Source organism: Aedes albopictus, chromosome 2, assembly GCF_035046485.1.
Source record: "Aedes albopictus strain Foshan chromosome 2, AalbF5, whole genome shotgun sequence".
In the NCBI taxonomy this organism is placed as follows: Eukaryota; Metazoa; Arthropoda; class Insecta; order Diptera; family Culicidae; genus Aedes; species Aedes albopictus.
The window spans coordinates 284,419,676-284,441,295 of NC_085137.1; the positions used below are offsets into that span (position 1 = coordinate 284,419,676).

At 40.0% G+C, this 21,620-nt stretch overlaps 1 protein-coding gene across 7 annotated transcripts in view; it reads left to right on the plus strand.

Moving 5' to 3' along the window:
- LOC109416502 (uncharacterized) overlaps positions 1-21,182 on the plus strand; it is a 168,043-nt gene extending 146,861 nt beyond the window's left edge. For all 7 annotated transcript variants that reach the window (XM_062851974.1, XM_062851975.1, XM_062851976.1 and 4 more), the window contains exons 6-8: positions 19,973-20,149; positions 20,488-20,601; positions 20,657-21,182. In XM_062851974.1, the coding sequence (XP_062707958.1) occupies positions 19,973-20,149; positions 20,488-20,601; positions 20,657-20,784 (419 nt within the window). In that variant the 3' untranslated portion in view covers positions 20,785-21,182. The remainder of the gene's footprint in view (positions 1-19,972; positions 20,150-20,487; positions 20,602-20,656) is intronic.
- The last annotated feature ends 438 nt before the right edge of the window (positions 21,183-21,620 follow it).

The window sequence follows — 21,620 nt, forward strand, 5'->3', positions numbered from 1 at the left end:
CGTACTTATCGTAGAAGACACGAACACGATATGATGTACTGGCGACGATCTATGAGCGATTTTGAACATTTTTGCGCGATAATCTACGGTTAAACGCGCAATATTGTCTTTCGATTTTTTTTTTCATTTCTACGTTTTGTTTTCTCAGCCTCAGTATTTCAAAAGGGCGTAACAACTTTCCAAAACAATATCTTTTTTCAAAGCTGTGGCATGGCACTTCTAAACGAAAAGAATGCTCCTCTTTTGATGGCTTACATTAGAAGGGTGACATGCAATCTACATCCATATAAGAAGGTGCCGTATCAAAAAGCAGTTACGCCCTTCTGAAATGTTGAAGCTGATGAAGAAAAACGTACAAATGAAAAAAAAAATGAAAGACAAAAGGTCAAATAAAAGTAAAATTAGTAGGGACAAAAGGTCTTACCTACATATTTTGAAAAAAGAAAACGTTTTCACCCTGCAAATTATGCTTGAATATTTGTTGCCTGTTCCGACTTTCTGTCTTTTGGCCTTTCCATATTTTGGTTTTCTATTCTTGAAACTTAAGGTATTTGGCACACAGACATATTTCTTTTTGTTTAATTTATGGTTGCCCATATTTTTGACTATTGTTTTAAAAGCAAATTTTCTGTATGGAGAGTGTACGCTCTTATCGGTGCTAACATTCCAAAAAGGCGAACCTTCTTGCCGAAACCAAACCTTTATTGAAATGTTGGTGCTGTATGCATGTGAATACTATCGCCTTGACTGAGAGTAATATGAACATCTATAGACATATGGAATCACAATACAATATATGTACCTACTTTTAATTGAATTGTTACACCGATGAAATGTTTGTTTTCTACAGGCCCTAAGAACACGTACCGTATGTTGGCGTAATGACTAATTTTGATAGAAAATGCACTCCACCGATATTTATATGAATGCATACTACCAAATTTCAATATTATTCATGATAATTTATGTTATTGATGCCTTTAATTCATGATTCTGTTATGAAATGTGGTGTTATTCTATAGAAAACACGATTTTTTAGAGGTTAGGTCCTTTAAAAGGGCGTAACCTAGGGCGTAACTCAAAATTTCGCAAAACGATGATTTTAAAAATTTGCCCAGAAGTGTAGGATAGATAAATAAAGAGAATGGCGTTTCAGGTTTTGATGGTATATTTTATTTTATAATAACGGTAAATGGAGCACCGTGCTCCCCCTTCTCTTCTTGGTGTAACGTCTACACTGGGACAAAGCCTGCATCTCAGCCTTGTGTTTTATGGGCACTTCCACAGTTGGAACTTTCGCCGCTAACGACAATTTTGCATATGCATATCATGTAGGGTTTTTGATCACATTCCCGGTGTTTATGCGTAAACTGAAGTTCTTAATAGAAAAGCTATACTGTAATAGTTGTAACGATTGTCGGCATAATCGATGCAGTTCCGATGCAGTGTAGCTGATACTATACATTTATGTTTGTAGATGTAGACAACCGTTGTATTCAGCCCAGTATTGTCCCAAAATACTGCAATATTTATTTTTCCAAAAATGCATGTGACTATGATCCCTATAAAACCGCCATAGAACCATGATCCAGTAGTAGTTAGTAGTTGGTAATTAGTAGTTAATTGTAAATAGTAGTTGATAGTCCTAGTATATGCGATACTTAGCAAGAAATATACGCGCGCGCAGTTAGAACAAACCAAGTTTGTACCGTTCCGTAGTTAGAATAAACTATCGCTAGTTCAGTTAAGTAATCGTCTCGTGTTGTGAATTCAACTACCACAAAATACAGTCCATTTGAACTAAAATGTCGTGTGTGTAAATCAGTTGTCTTGGTCACAGTGCTAGCTCCCGATTATTCCTCCATTCCTTCGGACCCGACATGCCATGAACGCTGGTATGTGCGCCAACATATTTTGGTCCTTCGAACCGGATTCGATGGGTTCGGTGCCGGTTAGGATCATTGTCGGTAAAAGTGACCAAGTTTGTGCATTCGTTTTCGCGGTAAAACCTCAGTGACAAGCAGGGCGCGGAGGCTGAAACATGCCACATTTCCTCTTTACCGCGTTTTCGTATTTTTCTTTGTGTTTTCGTTCGTACTTGGGGGAACGCTGATGGAAGAGTGAACGGTCGACGGTCGTCAGTGACAAGCAGGGCGCGGAGGCTGAAACTTGCCGCATTTCGTCGTTCCTGCGTTTTCGTATTTTTCTTTGTGTTTTTTGTTCGCACTTTGTGTAAACGATCGACGATGGCTCGGTGGCAAGAGACCACATTGCCCGCATCGTGGTGCTCGTGTTCGTCGTTATTCCGAGTTCGGAAATGCTAGTATCCAAGAGATTGTTTTTCAGTGCGTCGGGTATTCTCGCTTATGTATTTTTTTCGGATTCTTCGATGGACGATCGGAGAATCAACGAGCGGTGTGAACGAGTGCACATTTAATATGGTTGGACCGTTTGCATGCTGAGACCAAAGCCAAACATAGAAAACCAGCTGGTCAGGATTACCCGGTGAGTTCGTTCCTTATTACTTTTTATATTTGAACATGACATATATGGGGATTTCGGAGGGGTAGCCTAAGGAAGTTAAATGAACTGGTTTTCGGGCAAATGTTCGTGGGGTGGCCAGACTTTGTCACGAGATAACAATTATCATGTTGTTTTCCGAAGGTCTCCAGTGAATTTAGCTTACCCTGCTACAACAAACCATCAGGTAGATCATTCCGTTCCGGTATGACTCTGCAGCCATAGGTAATCCTTGCGCTGATGGTGGGTACACAATCATCATCATCATCATCATCATCATCGTTTTCGCGGTAAAACCTCACGTCAGAAACCAAATAGCAGTGTTAAGAGTTATTTTTGTTGTTCCGAACCCAACGAGTTGTGCCTGTATGTGTTGCGGCGAAAAATCCAACAGTCAAGACCCAACATGAAGAAAGAAGATACCCGAAAGTGCGGGTAAATCCAACGCACAACTTCAGTAGTGAATACGTCCTCCAAAATGGTTGGAATAGTGAAGAAGTTATTTCCGCCATTTGCAATTTTGTAACGAAGCATAGTGTAATTTTGAACGCGTGTGCTACATCTCGAAAAAACGTCATTTATTGGGATCATATCAAGTGCGTTTTTCTGAAAACTACTCATTTCCATGCCGACTAAAATCTTTTACTCAAGACTTCCACCGTGTGCGAAGATACCATGCTCCTGCCAAACCATGAAACGGGCGAACACGGCGAAAAGTGAACTGAGCCGACCGCGGCTCTCGGTATCGCGTGTGATGTGTCAATGAAAAGACAAACCAAAATAAAAAATCGCAATCGTTCGAAAACGTTGTTCGGTCGTCGCAGTTTCTTGTCGAAAAGAAAACTAAAATCGTTGTTCGAGTGTGTTTCGATTCCTTCATCGTCATGGCCAAACCACAGGGAGGATTTGCAATGGCTTCTCTTCGAAATCACGACGCTAGTGCCGTGTCATTTCTGGGAGGTATGGTGTCCCAAATCGACTTTCGGGGACAGCTTAGGCCGATGCAAATATTTAATTTGTTTTATGTCACCCCCCCCCCCCCTTCAAAAATCCGAAAATATTGAAGGGGCGAAAAAAAAAAACATGGCGGCCAATGACTCTATTTTCAATAGATAAATTGTTTTCAAGCAACAATTTTTCAATAGTATTTTTTCGTTTATTCCTTATTATTTTTTGTCCCCCCCTCGTACCCAATGAGAGGCCTCGGACATAAAACAAAAATAATATTTGCATCGGCCTTACCGAGGAAAATAAATTTCTCCGCGTTGCACTTACGCTGCTTGTGAAATGGCGGAATCGAATTGTGATCGAGTGCAAGTTATTAAAGATGGATGTGGAGGAACAAGTTATTGCTACATCGCAAATCAACCACACAATGCAGCTCGTCTTGTCCAGACTACGGGGAAAGCCGTTTCCATCAGTACACAGTGAGACGGTGCCGGAGTCACCTACAGATTCAGACGAAGACGGAACAGAAATCGAGCGCACAGGAGACAATAAAGGAAGCATGAAGGCACTGCCCAGTCAACGACTGCAGTTTGTGAAGCGAAATGATGTGTGCCTGAATTGTTTCGATATGGCCCACCGGGTTGAGAAATGTCATCGCGATCCTCATTGCAAAGAGATGCACCATATGAAGCTCCATGCTGGCTTGGAGCGCCTCAAGAACCATTCAGCAGCCTGAATTCCTGATTTCCATCGGCCCGAAACTCGACGATGCCGTTGGGTGTTCTGATACCGCAGTTTGATCGCGCAGAAGAGTGCGAAAGCCTATCGTTGTGCACAGAAGCGTACAGTTTTGTTTAGTAATTGGACAACAGTGAATTCCCATGTTTTTGACAAAATAACATTTTCATTGTCGGTAAAGACCAAAATATGTTGGCGCACATACCTGCGTTCATGGCATGATCACTGTCGGGTCCGAAGAAATGGAGGAATAATCGGGAGCTAGCACTGTGGTCTTGATCACAGTTACACTGATTTACACACACGACATTGTAGTTAAAATGGACTGTATTTTGTGGTAGTTGAATTCACAACACGAGACGATTACTTAACTGAACTAGCGATAGTTTATTCTATCTACGGAACGGTACAAACTCGGTTTGTTCTAACTGCGCGCGCGTATATTTCTTCCTGAGTATCGCTTATACTAGGACTATCAACTACTATTTACAATTAACTACTAATTACCAACTACTAACTACTACTGGATCATGGTTCTATGGCGGATATATAGGGATCATAGTCACATGCATTTTTGGAAGAACAAATATTGCAGTATTTTGGGACAATACTGGGCTGAATACAACGGTTGTCTACATCTACAAACATAAATGTATAGTATCAGCTACACTGCATCGGAACTGCATCGATTATGCCGACAGTCGTTACAGAGATCGCTACCAACTATTACAGTATAGCTTTTCTATTACGAACTTCAGTTTACGCATAAACACCCGGCACTACAGGCAAACAAAATTGTACATTGCTCAAATTCACAACGAAACGACCGTTTTCATCCACTTCTTCCATCTGATTCAGATACTTTATTGCGTGAACTTGTTGTTAACAGTGATTGTTGTGAAGATTTTCTGCCGGAAAAATGAAAACTGAACGAGTTTACTGCATATAGTCTAGCTCCAATTCCCGGCATCTGTGCCGAACTTCCAGCAAAATCAAAGGGGAAATCACTTCGGCCCCATCTTTGTGCTAAAGAAGTGCACTCGGCTGCGTGTAATAGTTATTTTGAGTTCTTGGATCCCGTTGCGGAAATGTTGGTGGAGATGATTGCCTACGGAAGTGCGTTTGGGAAACATGCGGCAAATGAAATTTCCATTACGAAAAAAAATCCTGGACTGACCGGGAATCGAATCCGTCACTCAGCAGCATCTTGCTGAATACCCTAGCTCGCCGCTTCGGTTGTATGGACCCTGTAAGTATTCATAGCATAGGATGTGCCGAAAATCTTTGTCGAAGAACTCTAAAAGTTCTGACGCCTGTTGTTTATTTATCTATTATTTACATTAGGGTAAATCGCCAAATGTTGCACACCTTAAAAACTAGCCAATTGTTGCAAACCCCATAAGAATAGCATGTAGTGTGCAACAATTGGTGAATGTTTAAGGTGTACAATTCGACACTGATTTTTCATTTGGGCCTAACTGACATTTTCAAGTTCTCTTCATCGATCCTTGAAATTATCACAGAATGTGTATTGAGTTTTCCAAATATTTTTTGGTTGAAATGCGAAGAAGACGACTACATGTTGCCAGTGTTGGTAAAAACTCAAATTCTCAAATTTCATGATTGAGTTGTTTCACGCGCGATTCTTGACTCGTTAAACTCATCGCCGAAAAAAATCATGCATGAGTTGACTAGCGTTTCCACTCATTGCTTTATTTCTTGGTGTTCTTATTTTTTACATCAAAGTTTTTAGGATTATATGATAGAACAAAAGCTAATCTAGCGTACAACAACATTGAATGCCGTTCAAATTGATTTGGATTCGTTTTACGAGCGAATGAGATTTCGGCGCTTGACTCGTGAGAGCGAGACTTTGCTTGAAAATCTCGCGTGTGAGAAAATGATTCAGAATCGCGCGCGAGTTTGCTCACGCAGGAGCGGTTCATGAGTATTAGGGCAGTTCAGAATTCAAATATGTTAAAAATTCAAAGCTCCCATATGTTCATTGCAATCCTTGGCGCAAAACTAGAGTCCTGTCAAATTTTCAGCCATTTTGGTGGCCCAAAAGCAAAATAGGTTTATATGGGAATTACTATGGAGAATTTTCAAAAAAGGTTCTCCACACTGTAGAGCATTAACACATGGATAAAATCATAGGGTCAAAGTCAAATTGAATTCTTCAGATCTCAAAGATGAATGTTGCCGAAGACCTCAACTCATTTCAACTCACGAAAAAGAAGTTATTAATCAATATTCATCCATACATGCTTGAACAGCAGACCACAGCTCGATCGGCACGCTTGACACGCAATCATAGTATGCGTGTTAGCTTCTTGCACACCTTGCAGGACATCGTGTATGAAGATGTGCATTCAAGTGAGAATTTATTAAATATCTTTTCTGCCGATTGCCGAAATAAGTTCCGGTCTTCGGCAACATTCATCATTGAGATCTGAAGAATTCAATTTGGTGTTGGCCCTATGACTTTATCCATGTGTGAATGCTCTACAACGCGGAGAACTTTTTTTGAAAATTCTCCATAGTAATTCCCATACAAACCTATTTTGCTTTTGGGCCACCATTAAATCACCACCGAAATGGCTGAAAATTTGACAAGACACTAGTTTTGCACTAAGGATTGTAATGAACATATGGGAGCTTTGAATTTTCAATATGTTTGAAATCTGAACTGCCCTAATGAGTATGCTTTGAGTGTGATTTTACCAACACTGCATGTTGCTATATAAACAAAAAGAATAATGATTTTGTATGTTTTGATCAAGTTATTAGCGAAAGAGAGTCGACGAAGAGAAATCGATCAAGTCAGTTAGGCCCTTATGAAAAGTCATTGTCGAATTATTGGCGAATTATTCTGGATTTTGCATAAAAGTGGGTCGCAACGAGAGCGTCGGCGAGATTTATGGAGGCTCAGTGCTTAGCGAGCTCGAAAATCTTTGAATAGTTCGTCATTATAGATGCCAACATACTCTTCATTTGTCGTTCCGTAAAAATGTCTAATTATCCAATAAGGGGGCGTCCATAAATGACGTAGCTTTTTAGTGGGGAGGGGGGTGTTTGTGATTTTGTGACGAAGTGTGACGATAGGGGGGTAGGGGTTTATGATATGCTACGTAGCTTTCTACTAAGCCTATTGAAGAAAGTATACCGTAATTGATAGAATTTTTACTTGCAACAAGTATCATTATCCAGTAAATCAAAATAAAAAAAAATATATTGCATTAATTATTTATTTTTTCATTCACATCAATGAAAATAACCAATAATGGAGATTAAAGGCAGCCTCAATTTCGCTCAAATGCTTCCCACGATCTGCTTGCTATAGAGCACTGCACGCTGCTAAGGTTACAAAGGAAAATTTTTCTATGTTTTGGCATTATTCCAGGAGCTCCTTTCTACAGGACTACCTCGAAGAATTCCTCCAATAATTTCATAAGCAGCTCCTCTAGCAGCTTTGTAAGGAATTTCTCATGGTGTTCTTTATAGGTTTCCCCAACAGGAGAAGGATAACATTTCCACACAAATTCCTACTGGAAATAAAAACTTCTGAAAACATTACAAAAGGATCTGGAGAAATCTCAGAAGGAACTTTCAGCAGAATTTCAGAAGAAACTCCTGGAGGAATTTGGAAAGAAAATAATGAAGAAATTTCAAAAGAAACTCCGTGAGGAGTTCCTTGAGCAATTCTAAATGGAGCATTCGGAGAAATCTTGAATAAACTCCTGAAAGAGTCTCAGAAGAAGATATTTGTAGATTCTCAGAGGGAACTCCTGATTCAACTTCTAAAGAAAACACGGAAGAAATTTTTGAAAGAATCCCGGAAGGAATCTCTGAAGGAATACCGAATGTAACTTTTGAGGAATCCCGGAAGATTATCTGGATATAACTCCTGGTGAAATCTAAGAAAGAAAATCCAGAAGGAATTCCAGAAGGAACAATGGAAGGCATCCGTAAAGGGATTCTTCGCGGAATTCTAAGAGAATGTAGGAATGCCGGAAAAAGTTCCTGAAATAGTCCCGGGAAAAAAATCCTGGTCAAATCCTAGAAGGAAGTCCTCGAGGAATACCAGAAGAATTCAGGAAGGAATTCCTGATGGAATCCAAAAAAGAACTCCTGGAGGAATCCCAAAAGCAATTCCCGGGAGTGCTTTTAAAGAATGCCGGTGGGGTTTCCTGCCTAGATCTCGGAATAAATATCTGATTGAATTCCAGAAGGACATCAAGAAGCAACTCCTGGAGGAATCCAGAAAAAAACTTCTTTGAGAAACACAGAAAAAAGTTTTGATGGAATCTTGTCTGAAGAAACTGCTGGTGGAAAAGAGGAGAAGAAAACCTAGAAAGAACTCTTGAAAGAAACCATGGATAACCTTTTAGAAAAACATTAGAAAACAAACTTCTGGAGAAATCTCAGAAGGAACTTTTGGAGGAATCTAAGAAGGAGCTCTGGAAGGAAATATTGGATGGATCTCTGAAGGAACCCCTGAAGGAATACAATAAGGAGGAATTTTCATATGGAATCCCAAGGGAAATTAATGGAGATATCCAAGAAGGAAGTCCTGAAGAAATTAAAAAGGGAAAAATCTCAAAAACGGGAATCCCATAAGAAACTCCTTGAGGAATTCCAAAATGAACTTTTGTAAGAATTTCAGAAGAAACTCCTGCAGGGTCCTTCAAATGTCGTGATGAATTCTATTCAAATGAAACCAATTTGATATTCTGAAGAGATTTATTAGTGAGCAAACTAATATCTTCGGAAGAGCTCAGGCTAATATGGTATTTAACTATATTGGGAGCATCAATTTCCTGTTCTTCGGCATCAACCAGAACGATGGGTGGTTTATTGAGTCATTACATTGTAAAAATTCTGCACGCTCATATAAACTGATTGGCACTTGGATTCGCACTACTGTTGGAAAAGAACGTGCAATGCCTCTTTAATATCAATAAAACTTCACTTCAATTCGCTGTTGAGAATGTTTTCATTACCAAACAAGTATTAAAAAAAAAGCATGCCCCGCACCAAGATTCGATACCAGGACCTTGAGAATCATGATCTTCTGTTCTACACTACTTCACAACTGCTAGAGAGGTGCGAATCAAAGCAAAACACTTTCTACCACCTGTCATCTATATTTAATTTCATGGCCAATGTACTCATTATCAAATCAAAAGTTTTTCACTTTGGACCGTACTGCTTTTGATAGTGGTGCAAATCGAAGTGATTTTTAGTTGATTTCCCTGGTGGGTTTGTTTTGATTCTCAAGTCAACACTGACAGCTTTGCGAATTCAAAGGAAAAGCATTTCCGATCATGTTGATTGGGATATTGAGTAGTTGAAGGATTTTTCCCTTGAATCGAGCGTGCAGAATTTTTACCGTGTAGCTTTGGTGATAATCACCACTCTGGGACATTGCCTTATACCGACGCTAATACCGCCTAATAAATATTAGTTTCCTAATTTTCATGCTTCACCGAAACATTTGTTGTGTAGTATGTCATGACTTCTTATACAACAACCAACTGTCCCGAAATTAAGAAGTGGAAATACGGTTTGTCTGTAGATCGTCCACAATTAATTCAATCAATTTCTCTAAATTATTTTGCTTATGTATTTTAGCTGTGAAAATAGCGTGAGCTGACCTGCACTCTGGGGGAAGGCTGTCGAAAACTGGTATCGCTGGACCTTGCGCTTGACGTATAAAAGGGTGGCTTCATCAGCTCTTATTAGATGTCCTTTCACTACAAGTCCTAAGCATTTGTCTCGTGGAAAACTTGTGTTGTTCTGTGCATCTCTAATAAATATTTAAAAAATACCTGAATTGAATTAGTCGACAACGTTTCCAAATTCCATCCGCTCATATGTCCATAATGGGATAAATTTAGAATTAATTGAACTGGGAATTTTTCTACTAAAGACATTTTGTACTCCAATGACCTTTCAAGTTTGACAACCATCGCTATTTAGTTTGAGATAGTTTGGCCTAGCTAATTGAATATTGGCCATTGTGATCCGCAGGAGGATTGTCAAGAGGATTGTCGGTAATTGATCAGTATAAATGATCAGTGTGCGTTTCATGATCGTAGATACAAACTTTTGGGACGCAGGTGTTAAAGCGAGGTACCACGGTTCGTTGATCGAGTCCGCCAGGATATGTCCTGAATCGTTGTTTCAGGATGAGAAGTGCCAAAAGGAGCTATATTCTGCCGATTTAATACAACCTGCAAGCGGCACGTTCATCGAGAGCCTGTTGACATATCAAAACCAGTTCCATAAACATGGCTTACTTCGTTCAAGAATGATTTTCCTCTTGGATTAATATTCCCTAATACTGCTTAATACCGCTAATCAATATTAGAGGTGTCCCGCCCCTAGTCACCACTGGTTGCAGCTATGGTCTTGATGTCGGCGATCTGATCTTAGCAGTCGGAGTTTTTTTTTGCTATTGTTGTTTTTTCATAATATTCTATACATATAGAAGTAAGAATTGAATACAGAGCTTAATCTGAGATTTTTTTTTGTTTTTTGACATGAAAAATTTTGGAGGGGGGGAGGGGGGGGGGGGGGTCCAAGAAGCTACGTCATTTATAGAGGGGGGGTATCTGAATATGTGACGAAATGCTACGAAGGGGGAGGGGGGTATCAAAAATCGATTTAAAAAAGCTACGTCATTTATGGACGACCCCTAATAGCTTGCCACTCTTTCCTAATGACGAAAACACCTTCCCTCGACAATTGCGGAGATGCAGAAGTATACTCGGTCTTTAGTAGCAACGCATGTCGCACTTAGATGCCTTCCCTTTCTGGATAATCATAAGGACGTTGTTAACTCTTTCATGAATCATAGAAATGCAAGTATGGCATGCCAGCCACATTCCATATGTACATAGGTTGCATGTAGGTTCCTCGCTTCAACTTCGTGTTCTTTGCGCACTTCCACAGTTATTAATTGAAGGGCTTTCTTTGCCTGCCATTGCATGAATTTGTATATTGTGAGGCAAGCACAATGATACACTATGCCCAGGGAATCGACAAAATGTTCCCGACCGGAACGGGAATCGAGCCCGCCGTCTCCGGATTGGCGATCCATAGCCTTAACCACTAGGCTAACTGGAGAAAGTGAACCACTTTGATGGAATAAGTATCGCATCTTAAAGGTACGCCATCTATTTTGCTCATGTTGGTCTTCAACTACGTAGCGAATAAATTCAATTTCTAATTTCGTTAGATTTTCATTAACTAATAAATTTTGCTAATTACATTTTGTTACCTTACCGATTCCGTTCGTCCCTGAGCTGTATTGTATTGTTTCAAAAGTCCATAAGAAGCGTTCCATCAAGACACGACTAATTACCATTTGAAAATTGTGCGCATCAGTTGCTATATATATTGTTCAACAGCACTTTGTGTGTCATTTCGCAAAACGCGAATTCCCTGTTCACTACCATGCATGGTTTGCAATATATTTCATTGTTTCGATCTTTCTTTACGCTTACGCACTTTAAACTCTCAAATTAAATGCCCCTTAAATTCAAACATATCGAAACGCGTGGCACCGCTCGAGAAACAGTGAAATATTGTAAATTGATTCCCGCTCCTTTTTACGGTCAATAAAAAAGCCCGAAATCTTGGTTCAGATTAGATAACGATTTTGCACATGGTGCCACGCTGCTGGCTGCTGGATACAATACTACGGCACTAGCTGAACGGCGGACCCACGGGGATGTAGTTTGAAATTTGGATTTATGTGCTATAATCAGTTTATTGGCTGCATTTCAGTGAACGACTGTGCCAAACGTCGCGACGTATCGCACCGCTGCGCTGCTGGTTGTGTGCTTCCGACGTGAACATCCTGCGGTACACCTAGCTTCTGCTGGTACTTAACGTGTTTTGTATCACAGTGTTTACCATTTCACGGTAAGTGGGCAATCAGGAGAACAGACAGCGGCGTATGACCAAAAAACGCTTTGTGTCTGTAGAGCATTTAAAACAAATGCATAAAATGTACTTGTATTAAACGAGCGGCATTGAACTCACATTAGTCCTGTTCAACGACGCAGGTTGAACTTGCTCGAAGTTGCTGCATCTTGCTCTTGCCCATTTGTCATCAAACGGGTAAGAGCGGTATGCAGCAACTTCGAGCAAGTTCAACCTGCGTCGTTGAACAGGACTATTATTAGTTGGTTTTAGTTCTACCTATTAGTTTTCATGTCAACATTAAGGGCATCTATGAAATGGATGGTCAACATTAAGGGATCTATGAAATGGAGTAAAACATGGCTTTTGCGTAGGCCTTCAGAATATAAATCTTTATGCAAGGTATCCAGCTGTATCCGACTTTTTTTTATCAGGAAGGGTAGAGCGCCATTTAATATCCAAGGAAGAGTCAGCATAAACAATTAGGCACATAATAAGGGGAATGTTGGTTTTGCTGTGCATTTACATGAAACAGCATGTTAAATTACATCATGATCATGTGAATTGGCTGTATTAGGCTTCGCGACTCCGAATCACAGAAACGACTGGTACGACGGCGAATACGAACAGTTGAAAAACGAGGAAAATGCAGCATGGGCGAGAATGTTGCAACATCGTCCGAGGTTGAATGAGGCACATTATAGGCAGGCTTGAAACAGGCAGAACTCAGTCTTCCAAAGGAAGAAACGCCAGCAGGATGAACGAGATCGCAATACGATGAAAGAGCTGTACCACACTGAAGACACACGGAAGTTATACAAGCAGCTGAACCGAACGCGCAAGCCTAGCGAGAATTTGCTCACGAGCGAGCGTGAGGAGGTCGAGAGGTGGCGGCAGCATTACGATGAGCACTTCAATGGCCTCGTTGCAAGCACCGAAGGTGTCGTGATTACAGATCTAGGAATACGTTCAGAGGACGAAAGACTTCCGGCTCCTAACCTCAAAGAGATTGAGGAGGAGGTCGACCGGTTGAAAAACAACAAATCCGCTGGAGCAGATCAACCAACAAGTGAGCTTCTAAAATACAGTTGAGAAGCACTGCCCGAGCAGAGGAGAATAGCAAATACGGGGGTTCATTCACAAATGTCATAACGCCCAAATTGGCCTTTTTTGACACCCACCCACCCCTTCGTAACATTGTTTATATGGGAAGAAATTTTTTTTGTTCGAACTGCAACACCAAGAAGTACACCCACCCACCCCCTCCAGCGTTATGACATTTGGGAACAAGCCCTTAATAACTACGGAATCACATAACCTGTTTTTATATCTCGTTCTGTTATTAATAAATTATCAAGGCATAGCTTTCCCATAACAAATTATGTTAGACACTCTCTTTTTGTTATAATCAAGCTATTGATTTACATTCACTGAATAACATTTTATTAACATGTTTTGTTGAAGTACAAGTTTTGTTATTTTTGTATCATTGATGAACTTATCACCAACAGTAACAAATTATGAAATAAAACAGCAATTCGACAATTATAACCTGGCCCTATGGTTTGTTACAGTTGTGTATTCAGTTAAGAAGGAAATTTCTGAACGAATCCTCTGAAGAATTCCGTAAATAATATTCGAAAAAAAAAAAAAACACTTGGACGTTCTGCAGGAGCCCTACGATAAATCCCTGGAGAAGTATTCAAAAGAACTCCTGGTGCAATCTTCTTAGAAATTCCAAAAGTAATTCTTCTGAGCAATTCTTGGAGGAATCTTTTAATGAACAGCAATTTTCGATATAATTCATTAATCCAGGGAAAAATCTAAGTGATTAAATCGAAGTTTGCAAAAAAAATATAATAATCTGTGAAATATTTCCTATATCCCAAAAATATACTACAAAACTGTTGAGTATTCTTAAAAAATCTTTAATTTCAGTGCTAGAAAAAATGTAAGTCACAAATTTCTATGGACGATCAAACTTTTTCAAGCGTAATTACGTGTTGATTTCAAAACCGTACTACGAAAACAATTAAAGTAGAACGATTAATAATTTACAGCTAGAAGTCAATCCTCGTATTATTCGAAAATATTTCTTACGTCAGAGTGATCAAACTCATTTTATTGGCGTATTTGTGAGACAAAGTATGCAACTTTATATAATTAAATAAGTATTATAACTTAGTTACGAGTGTGATATTATAACAAATTTTGCTCTCCAATTATTATCAATAACAAATTAATATTAAAACTTGTTATTAAAATATTTTCCGAATTCACTGTTTTTAAGTTGTTATTGAAACTAACAAAACAAGTTATTAAAATGGTTTTCCAGGAACATTTTTTTGTTATGATATTTGTTATTTTGCCGTTTATGACAGGCAAGTTTATAACACAATATTGAATGTTAATAACTTGAAAATAATCGATTCTATAAGTCAGTTATTTTGCACAAATAATACAGCTCCTTATGCTGTTGTTATTCCCTTCTGCTCGGGTGGTGAGAGCACTACACTGGGTCATTACCAAGATTTGGGAGGAGGAAATATTACCGGAGGAATGGATGGAAGGTATCGTATGCCCCATCTACAAAAAGGGCGACAAGTTGGATGGCGGGAACTACCGCGCAGTCACACTACTGAGCGCTGCTTACAAGATACTCTCTCAAATTTTATGCCGCCGTCTATCACTGATTGCAAGAGAGTTCGTGGGGCAATATCAGGCTGGATTTATGGGTGAACGCGCTACAACGCACCAGATGTTCGCCATCCGCCAGGTGTTGCAGAAGTGCCGCGGATACAACGTGCCCACACATCACTTGTTCATCGATTTCAAATCGATTTACAATCGATCGAGAACAGCTATGGCAGATTATGCACGAATATGGATTCCCGGATAAACTGATACGATTGATCGAGGCGACGATAGATCGAGTGATGTGCGTAGTTCGAGTATCAGGGACACTCTCGAGTCCCTTCGAATCTCGCAGAGGGTTACGGCAAGGTGATGGTCTTTCGTGCTTGCTGTTCAACATTTGCTTTAAAGGGTGTAATAAGGAGAGCGGGGATAAACACGAGTGGGACGATTTTCACGAAGTCCCGTTCAGCCGCTTGGTTTCGCCGATGACATTGATGTTATAGCTCGTAAATTTGAGACGATGGCGGAAACGTACATCCGACTAAAGAGTGAAGCCAGGCGGATCGGAATAGTCATTAATGTGTCGAAGACAAAGTACATGATGGCAAAAGGCTCTAGGGAGGAATCACCGCACCCGCCACCCCGAATTTATATCGACGGTGATGAAATCGAGGCGGTTGAAGAATTCGTGTACTTGGGCTCACTGGTGACCGCCGACAACGACACCAGCAGAGAAATTCAGAGGCGCATTGTGGCAGGAAATCGTTCTTACTTTGGAATCCGCAGAACTCTACGATCGAATAAATTTCACCGTAACACTAAGTTAACCATCTACAAAACTCTGATTAGACCGGTCGTCCTCTATGGGCACGAAACATGGACCCTACGTGCAGAGGACCAACGCGTCCTTGGAATTTTTGAACGGAAGGTGTTGCGCACCATCTACGGCGGAGTGCAGATGGAAGACGGGACTTGGAGAAGGCGAATGAACCACAAGCTGCATCAGCTGCTGAGAGAACCAACCATCGTCCACACCGTGAAAATCGGGAGGCTTCGGTGGGCGGGTCACGTCATCAGGATGTCGGATAGCAACCCGACTAAAATGATTCTCGAGAGTCATCCAACCGGTACAAGAAGACGTGGAGCGCAGCGAGCTAGGTGGGTCGACCAAGTGGAGGACGATCTGCGGACCCTACGCAGAGTGCGGAACTGGAGACAAACAGCCATGGACCGAGTAGAATGGAGGCGGCTACTATGTACAGCAGAGGCCTTAGCCTGATCGATAAGGTAAGGTAAGTACATATCACTTGTTCATCGGTTTTAAATCGGCGTATCATACAATCGATCGATATCAGCTATGGCAGATTATAAACGAATACGGATTCCCGGATAAACTGATACGATTGATCAAGGCGACGAGGGATCGAGTTATGTGCGTATCAGGGACAATCTCGAGTTACTTCGAATCTCGCAGAGGGTTACGGCAAGGTGTTTGCTGTTCAACATTGCTTTAGAGGACGTAATAAACGAGTGGAACGCTTTTCACGAGGTCCATTCAGCTGCTTTGTTTCGCTGATGATATGGATATTATATATAGCTCGAATTTAAGACGATGGCGGAAACGTACATCCGACTAAAGAAAAAAGCCAGGCGATGAATAATCCGAATAGCCATTAATGTGTCGAAGACAAATTACATGATGGCAAAGGGATCCAGGGAGGAACCACCGCGTCCGCCACCCCGAATTTCAATCGATGATGATGGAATCAAGGCGGTTGAAGAATTAGTTTACTTGGGCTTACTGGTGACCGCCGACAACGACACCTGAAGAGAAATTCAGACACACATTGTGGCAGGAAATCGAGCTTATTTTGGACTCTGCAGAACTCTACGATCAAACTAAGTACGCCGTAACACGAAGATAACTATCTACAAAACGCTGATTTGATCGGTTGTCTCTATGAACATGAAACATAGACTCTTCGTGCGGATGATCAACGCGCCCTTGGAGTTTCCGAATAGAAGGTGTTGCGTACCATTTACGGCGGAGTACAGATGGAAGACGGGAATTGGAGAAGTGGAATTAACCACGCGCTGCAACAGCAGCTGAGAGCACTAAACATCGTCCACACCACGAAAATTACGCGGGTCATGCCATCAGGATATTGATCATGCGAGAGAAAGTTTGAACTTCGGAAGTCAAAACTTCGACGAAGTTCGGCGTCGGCATTCTAATTTGGGGTCGCAGACGCATAAGAATTGCCTGTGTTGGCAACGCTTCAATTAGGTTGGGTATATTTGATTTCACATTTCGGTCTAAAATAAATGAATATGTACAATATCGGATTGTTATCCGATTAAAACGGTTTTCGACAGCCATCCAATCGGCACTGGAAGAGATGATGTGCAACAAGCTAAGTGGGCTCTTTTCATGCTATTATAAAGTAACCACGGTGCTGTATCCTTCCCGAGCAAAGGCGGATAACAAAATGATAACAAGTTTGGTTACCTGGTTATCATTCGTATGATAATTGAGTTTGTTATCATTTAGGTTGAATTAAGAGTCAACATAACAAAAACTCAAATTTACTCCTCGAATACCAAAATGTTTTTCTTTATCTTTATTAACGAGATTTTTAACCCGGGGCTAGTTCATCTCGGGACCCACGCTTTACTTTCCTTCCGAAGGAAGAACCCACGCTTAGTGAGTTTGTCGGGAATGGGATTCGATTCCAGGTCCTCGGCGCGATAGTCAAGTGTTCTAACCATCACACCAGATCCGCTCCTCATACCAAAATGATAAGAAATTAAGTTGTCTTTGAGTTCTAGCTGATAACTAATTGTATTATACAATATTTTGTTCAACATTACATTTAGTTATCAATGTAGACAATCAAGACAGCTGATTGATAACAGGTTTTGTTATGAATTTGTTATCATTTTTAGCTATTTTATCGACCAAAATAGTAAAATTCTACTTTATAGACATAGTCAGCAATTGAAAAAAGATTCTTATGATTTACAACCCATGTTTTCATCTATTCGGCCCTGCGGGTCCCGAACCCTGATCGAGCGATTGCCAGTCACAGCCCATAGCCCCTATACCAACGGGACTCAGTGAGAGGGAAAGTAGTTGAATGCTACGCTTTCGTACTCCCGTCGCATAATGATGGAAAGTGGGATCTATTTTTAGATTCGAGGTCCATCAGACTCTGAATTTAGGGAAAGCTTTGAAATATGCGCTTGGAAGCTGATAACATATTTTGTTATCATTGAATATTTTTATGTTATCGCGATAGACCAAAATTATCGATAACTAAATTTGTTATCATCTGCTTATCATTCATTGGAAAATATGATAACAATAATAGCAAAATGATAACACCGATAACAATGTTTATTATCAAAGCGATATCACTTTGTCATCTGTCTTTGCTCGGGTTATTGCATGCAGATATAAGGTGTATTTTTAGTAATCATTACTTTACATGAACACTTAAAGTTGATTTGAAGTGGAAATGAGCAATTATGGGACTGAACCAAGATTATACCAGTATAATCTTGATTTGATTCTATAATTGCCCATTTCCACTTTAAATCAGCCTTAAGTTTGCATGTTAAGTAATGATTGCTCTAAATACACCGCATATCTGCATGCAAGAAGGCTTCATTACCGTGGTTACTTGGGTTGTTTAATTGCAAAAATTCAAAGAATGTTCAAAAGACAACAATACGGCGATAATCGTACACGGTTTTTTGTAACCTGAAGCACACTTTGTGTAATCCGTCACTTGATGAAATTCTAAATTCACAGTTTTCTATGTAGAGTAGATTATGTTTAGAAAGTAAACACCGAGCGACGCGGGTAGTAAATTGTTTGCTTCCCAAGTAACATTTTCAGGTTTATGAATTTCTAAACGGTGTCTTTGAACTGCCAGCAATATAACTCTGATCAAGACAACTGTATCTTCATTACTTCAAATAAAATCTAATGAAAATTATAATCTGGACAGTTGGCCAACCCAATCGTAGGTCGGCTCCAGAGGCACGTTTTCCTCCATTTGGGAAATTCGCGCCATCTTGACAAGGTTCTGAAGCGAGCATTTGACATGCATTTTACGCGCGTCCTGGAAGGTTAAGAAACCATACAAGGAGTACGGAATGACCACGAAAAATTGTGTATATCTTTTGATTGCATGCATGAACATGACTGATTTTTTAACCAATAACAATTCATTGTGTGTAGATGATACCATAAAAATTTCATTGGAATTGGTAAAGTTTAAGTTTTTCAAAGCATCTGACTATAAATTAATACTTAATCAAAATAAAAATTTCATCTAAATCAATTTAGTATTAAATTATCTAGAATTTAAAACTCAAACCGCCTTAAAGTCAATCAAGGGCATTTTTTTTTAACAAATTTATTGTCCGTGTGCACAGTTTTGGCTGCAGAATAGTAAACGCTGTTCCGAATCTAAACAAAATTTGACAGTGCTAATAAAATAATAAAATGTTTCTTTTGAGCAAATCACAACAAATGGTTGAAAAACAACAAAATAAGTCATTCTGGAGGAAGGGGGTCTAGCACCATGTTACGCTTCTTACAAAATTTCCAAATTTCTTATACAAAATTTGTGTGGACTAAAATGCTCAAGTTTTGCGTTACGTAATATTTGCATGAACTCTTATGCGTCGCGATATTTGCCAAAAGAAGCTCGATTAGATTTCGGAAAGTTAAACCGAATATTGATCAGTTTATGTAAGGAAAAAGACGACTTCGGTCCGATGGTCAAGAATGAATTCAATCGTTGAGGTATACAGAACGATGCACTGCACTGGTATCCAATGCATCCACTATTCAATCTTATGGTTTTGATACCAAACGAAGTCCTATACACACCTATGTAAGGATATCGCATGCACAAGTAGTGTACAAGGCGATTTGATTCGAGAGACAATCTCGGCTAACAGAATAATAATGGCACGCCACTAAAGGGCTCTGCTGGCGCGTGAAAGTCGCAAAAATCCACTGCGACCCCGCTGGGAATGAAATAAAGCGATAGAGTCAGCATCGGCTCCGATTGAACTCATCCGAATCGAATCGTCCTGCTTTATATTCATTGTCGTGTTCACTACTTAATAACCATTCTCTGAATTTGTCGTTTCCTTCTCTATTTCGTTGTATTTTTTTCAGAAGCACGAGCCGAGATAGTTGGACCGCAAGTTAAGTACTTGACACCTGATTCGACGCTGAAGTTAATATGTCGCGTTGTGCAGAGCACCGAAGCATCTGCGTTCATATTTTGGTATCACAATAATCGGATGATAAACTACGATGTCGATAGGGGTATCAACGTGTCGACGGAAGCAGGTTCGTTTGGTCACAACTTTGTTCGTAGAATGTAAGATTAAATTACGGTTGTGTTTTAATCTATTCATTATCCTTAATTTGTCTATGTCACGAAAATTAGTTTATGGCATAATGACGCCAATTTAAGCTTTTGCACCTTTTAAACTTGAAAGATGGTTGAAATTTGCACAATAAAGTGGCAAGAGTATGAAGAAAAGTTTATATTAGTGTCACATTGTCAAGGTTGGCTAGGACATAAATTTGGATTATTTGTGAGCAACGTTATTATTATGATGGTCGTTTGGTAACTATTTCATTCAACAATAATAAATAATGCAATCATTTTGTCTATTTTTCAGACTTTCACTATTCGGAGCTCACTATCAATCACGCTGGCAAGGAGCACTCCGGAAATTACACGTGTGTTCCCAGTAACTCGCAACCAGCAAGCGTTGTTGTACATATATTTAAAGGTGAGAATGAATCACTTCTCAATTCCACTGAAATCCAACTGCTCTTCCTTTTTAGGTGACCATCCTGCTGCAATGTATCACGAGCACCGTAGTTCTTCCACGATTCCATACCGGGATGGGCGAACCCTGTTCGGACTGGTGCTACTCATAGAAATGTTGTCCTTTTCAACGATGCTCTATTGAAAAGTTGTTTCTGGCCTGGTTTATTTGCAAAATTCAGAGAAACCACGCGATGAACACCAATCGTTTGTAGTTAGGGATAAAGTTTGGAGGGGTGTTTAGGAAAAGTTTTTATTTTGCGATTCAGTTGAGCAAAGGGAAATCCAGATTATTAAAGCAACAACTTTTGGTTCATTTGACGTAATGGAAATAATGATGGCGGAGAGAGAGGAGCTTCCCTTTTTCCACTTTTAACGATGATCAGAAAAGTTGAGTTTGGAACGTGACAGTTTATTAATGTTTTTGGAATTTTTACTACGTTTCGTGAATGTTATTTTGTGGTATACATGCATATTTTATACAAAGAAATGAGTTGTCAATGCTATCAGATATCACTTCCTTGCATAAATCTTACCATGTCTTCATAACTTGTAGGGCCCCTCTAGTTATTTTTATATCGAATAAAACATTTTCTATATAAATAAAAATTGTGACTGGTGTGTAAGTATCCGGTCAGCCAATCGGGAGCGTCTTAGAGACTCCCCGACTCAACTGCCTCAGGGTCGGCACGCTCACCTACGTTTATCGCGGCACAGGGAATTCTCGCACTCGATTTAGGTAGCTACACAAGCACTTCGTTAAAACAAGGCCTATATTTCTGGTTTCTGGACACTGTGCACACTGAATGGGTGACAAAACGTCGAAAGACAATACGTCGAATGCCAAAACGTCGAATGCCAAAACGTCGAAAGGACAAAACGTCGAAGGGACAAAACGTCGAAAGGACAAAACGTCGAAAAGTATGTAACAGTTCGCAGTTCAGTGTGGATTTTTTTTTTTGAGATTTTGTGTGGATCGAT